General features: G+C 38.3%; 1 protein-coding gene across 1 annotated transcript; it reads right to left on the bottom strand.

Annotated features, from left to right (window-relative positions):
- Window positions 1-2,089: 2,089 nt before the first annotated feature.
- On the bottom strand, window positions 2,090-2,947 carry LOC134280533 (uncharacterized). Its single transcript, XM_062762948.1, has 2 exons — window positions 2,866-2,947; window positions 2,090-2,544 (listed from the first exon to the last, which is right to left on the bottom strand). The coding sequence occupies exons 1-2, from the start codon at window positions 2,945-2,947 to the stop codon at window positions 2,090-2,092; spliced, it is 537 nt and encodes a 178-aa protein (XP_062618932.1).
- Window positions 2,948-4,433: the final 1,486 nt, after the last annotated feature.

Below are 4,433 nucleotides of genomic sequence, written 5' to 3'. Positions count from 1 at the left end.
CCAACATTATTGGCATACATTTGAGTAGGCAAAACGCCAAATTTTACACCCGCCAAGAAAACCCGCTATACGGTATATCATGTTGTAGATCTTCATAGTGTATGAATATGTTCAAATTTCAAAGGATTTTGTCAAAAAACAAGAAAGATATTGAGACTTTAGTTTCAGCCAATCAGAGCGAAGCGCACGTGCATGCTCGCGAGATCTTGCTATTTTGACCATGTCATCATGTCTATATCACATTCTGAGTTTCAAAGCATTTCATCAAAAAATAGAAAAGCTACGGCAATATCTATTATATTAGTCATTTCACGTGTTGCACGTGTGATCCCATCATGACAGTATAGAAAGTGGATCGAGCCCATCTTGGATTCGAACGAACCTACCGAGCAATTCAGCTGAAATATTTCTGGCCTGGCATGTACCAAAATGTTGCTGACGTCTCGTCTTATTTTACAGGTTCAAGCTTTAATTTATCACCGAATAACACAGTGATATATTTTTCATTTCGTCTAGGCGATGTTCACGTCTGATCTTAATTGTCCCCCCCCCCCCACATTTTAATGGTATTAATGTCTGGTGATTAACTATGACAGGGAAGTGTGGGGATGTTGTTTGACGTTTTCCATTCAGCCGGGCTTGTGCAGTAGAAAATTTCCTCTTGCACAATCCAGAGATTTGCAGGAAACTCCTTGGCCACAGATGATCATCTAGGACCGAAAAATATTTCTCAGAGTTCATATTTCCTTTTTTATTCAGCCAAAGTTCCAACACCATTAGAAGATAAACATCCTCAGCCGATATGCCGGAGTGGGGCGAATGACTACTATACTGTCCAAGACAATCGGGCCGAAATATTTCTCCACGTTTTCTCCAAACGTATTTGTTTTTTTTTCCTGTCCTCTCCTAAGACAACATTCATGCAATCACTAAAAATGACCTGACTCGTTTCCTCTACTGTACACCCTAATTCGGATCGACACCACAAAACACGGTTTTGACGATTTGGTTTCGAGATTATAATTTTCTTTGAAACTGAGCATCTTTGATAGTTCTGTATTTTTTATCTCCCTCTTACAGTTCTATAAGACACTTTCGCTAAATTGATCTGATAAACCTGAAAAGTGGGTCGGCGATTTGTCTTTACCACCATTGACAAGACGCGATCACCTCTTTCACCCAATCATTTTATTCTCGGTCTCAGCGTTTTCCACTGAACCCCTTTCAGTATTTCTTAAACTTCTCTATGAAATTTGGACTTATTCTGATGATTTCCGACTACCTAAACCCCTCTCATTTAATTTAATAATCGTCTGCTTTTGTGAACTGAAAGGTCTTTGCCCCTCCAAAGCCATTTTAATTTACGTATGTTTTAGTACTAAAAATAAATCTATGACACTTTATATTCGTATGATATGACGCTCATCTATGAGTGTCTGTAGTTGTCACTTTCTTTATACTTTAAAAAATCGATAAAATGTAGAGAAAAATACATCGTATGTTAATTTTCATTTTAACGGCGGCCATTTTGCCTTCTATATTAGCCAGGTACTGTACCTACCTACCTACCTACCTAGTCCTTGCTGCACCCGGAGGCACATAGGGCAAGGACTAGGGATTTCCATTCCTCTCTGTTCTTAGCTATCTTCTCTGCCTCTCCCCAGGTAAGATTTATCACCTTTAGCTCTTTCTCTACAGTTCGCCGCCACGTTGTTTATGGTCGGCCTTTCCTCCTCTTCCCTTCTGGAGTCCATCTAAGTGCCACTCTTGTGATGTCATCTGTGGGCTCTTTAAGACATGGCCTATCCACCTCCATCTGTATTTCACTAGTAAAGTCCTCATGTCTGTTGTTTTAGTTGTTTCATACAAATTTTTGTTGGTTATTTTTGCTGGCCAAAATATCCTCAAGATCTTTCTGAGGCACCCATTATGAAAACTTGATAGTTTCTTAATGTCACTTTCAGTCATCCTCCAGGATTCAGCACCATACATTAGAACAGATAGGACACAGCTATTATACAGTTTGATCTTAGTATGTCTGCTAATACTGCTTGACTTCCATGGATATGTTCTTAAGCTTGACAAAGGCTCATCTGGCTTTACCTAATCTTGATATTATGTCCTTGTCAGCTCCGCCATCTGATGTTACCACACTTCCCAGGTATGTAAAATACTCTGTATTTTTGATATCTCCTCCATTCAATTGTATTTTGGGTGGGCTTTTTGTATTTAGGGACATTACTTCTGTTTTCTTTATATTGATGTTCAATTCGATTTTGCTGGCATTTATTTGTAAATAAGATGTTTTTCTTTGCATTTGTGTTTCCAGATGAGATAATAAAGCCAGGTCATCTGCATAATCTAAGTCCTCTAGTTTGTTGAAAAAAGTCCATCTGATGCCCGTATTCTCATCACTAAGGGTTGATCTCATTACCCAGTCTACTGCTATGATGAACAATAGAGCCGACATCACACATCCTTGTCTCACTCCTGACTTAACAAGAAAGCTTGTGTTTGATGATCTACCAACAGAGCATTTAAATTCTGCATAAAATGCTTTTATTAGGTCAACTCGTTTAGATGGTATACCGTAGTGCCTCAGGATTTTCCACAAACTGTGTCTATGAATGCTATCAAAAGCTTTTTCGAAGTCAATGAAGTTTATGTAATTATGATGAGTTGTCTTTGTCACTCTGTGCACTGTTCTATTATGTTTCTTAGTACAAATACTTGGTCACAGCAGCTCTTTCCTTTTCTGAAGCCTGCCTGTTCTTTCCTTAGCTTTTTATCCGCTGCTAGCTGTCTTTATTCTGCTTACAATTATTTTACTAAATATCTTGCTTGGTATAGAGAGTAAAGTAATACCTCTCCAGTTGTTACAGTTTGTGAGGTCTCCTTTCTTTGGTAGTTTGATGATGCTACCTTCAGACCTTGTTGCTGGTATCATGTTGTACCTCCATATCTTGCAGAAAAGAGGATGAAGGATATCTGCTGCAAGGATAGGGTCTGTTTTGAATATTTCAGCTGGTAGGTTGTCATTCCCAGGTGCTTTATTGTTCTTTAAACTCTTGATTGCTGTGATTATTTCTAATTTTGATGGTTCATTTATGTTGATATCTAAGTCAATGTTTGCTTCGGGTATTTCTGCTCTGTTGCTTGGATCTGGGCGGTTTAGTATCTTATTATCTCTTCAAAGTGCTCCTTCCATCTTTGTTCTTGGTCTTTCTCAGATGTAATCATTGCGCCCTGCTTGTCTCTTACTGGCATACATGCATTTCTTCTTTGTCCGCTAAGCTTCTTGGTGATCTGATAAACATCGCCCATTCTCTGTTCTGATGCTGCTTTTTCAGCTTCTTGTGCCATATTTTCAATGAAGTTCTTACGGTCCCTCTTTATGGCCTTCTTTATTTCTTTGTTACTGTCAGAGTATTGTTCTCTTAATTTCTCTTTTATTCATTCTGAGTGTGTGTTGCACAACCTTTTCTTTAGTTCTTTTCTGCTGTCAATGAGTTTCCATGCACCTGTTGTTATCCATTCTTTGTGTACCTGTTTTCTGAAGCCAATAACTTTTTCGCTTGCATTGTTTAATGTATCTTTTACTTTCAGCCAGTGTTCGTCTATCTGCTCTTCGTCTATATCACTACTTTGCAAGATAGAAAATCTGTTTTTCAGCTCTAATCTAAAATCTTGCTTGGTTTTTGTATTTTTGTTTTTGTTTGCCAACATCGAATCTTTTCCAGCTGTACTTGGGTATAGTTTTCATCAGTTTAAGTTTAAAATCTGCAGTTACAAGGTGATGATCACTGCCTACATCTGCACCTCGTCTTACTCTCACATCCTGAAGAGATCGTCTCCATTTACCATTTATAACAATATGGTCTATCTGATTTTTGTCTCTTCCTCCGGGTGATATCCATGTGAGCTTGTGTATGTCCTTGTGTGGGAATAACGTCCCACCTATAACCAAGTTGTTGGTACCACAAATGCCAGATGTTCACCATTCTCATTCATGGTACCACAGCCATATTTTCCCATGACTCTTTCATATCCGGTGTTGTCTTGGCCTATTTTTGCATTAAAATCTCCCATGATGATGGCCAGATACTGTATGTTTCAAAAATGATACAAATAACCTGCTTTCATTAAAAAAAAGGAGTAAAGTTTAATAAAAAGTTATCGGAGTAACTTTGTATTATTGAATAGTTTTTTTTTTTCAATCAACGTAGTTATGTTTTGTTGGTTTGTTTGTATGAAGTTTAACGTCCCTCTTGAAATTTTCATTCACAACGGGACGCCACCACTTGCCGGTGAAGATCTGCAAATTTTGTCCTATACTTGGCTCTTACGACCTTTGAATTTGAGCAGTGAAGGACTTTTTTTCGTGCCAGCACCTCATACGGCACGGAACTCGGTTTATAGGTCTCATCCGAAGG

This window comes from Saccostrea cucullata, unplaced genomic scaffold (assembly GCF_032062105.1).
Source record: "Saccostrea cucullata isolate Sc308-1 unplaced genomic scaffold, CSIRO_AGI_Scuc_v1 ctg6055, whole genome shotgun sequence".
NCBI classification, from domain to species: Eukaryota; Metazoa; Mollusca; class Bivalvia; order Ostreida; family Ostreidae; genus Saccostrea; species Saccostrea cuccullata.
The sequence above is the reverse complement of the archived record's forward strand: the minus strand, read 5'-3'. Positions and strand labels throughout refer to the sequence as shown.

Bases quoted from the DNA above. Each gene is read 5' to 3' on its own strand.
- LOC134280533 (XM_062762948.1), bottom strand. From the start codon at position 2,947: ATGATACCAGCAACAAGGTCTGAAGGTAGCATCATCAAACTACCAAAG. The intron at 2,545-2,865 runs GTATTACTTTAC...CATTTTATGCAG, and splicing joins AAACTGTAACAACTGGAGAG to AATTTAAATGCTCTGTTGGT.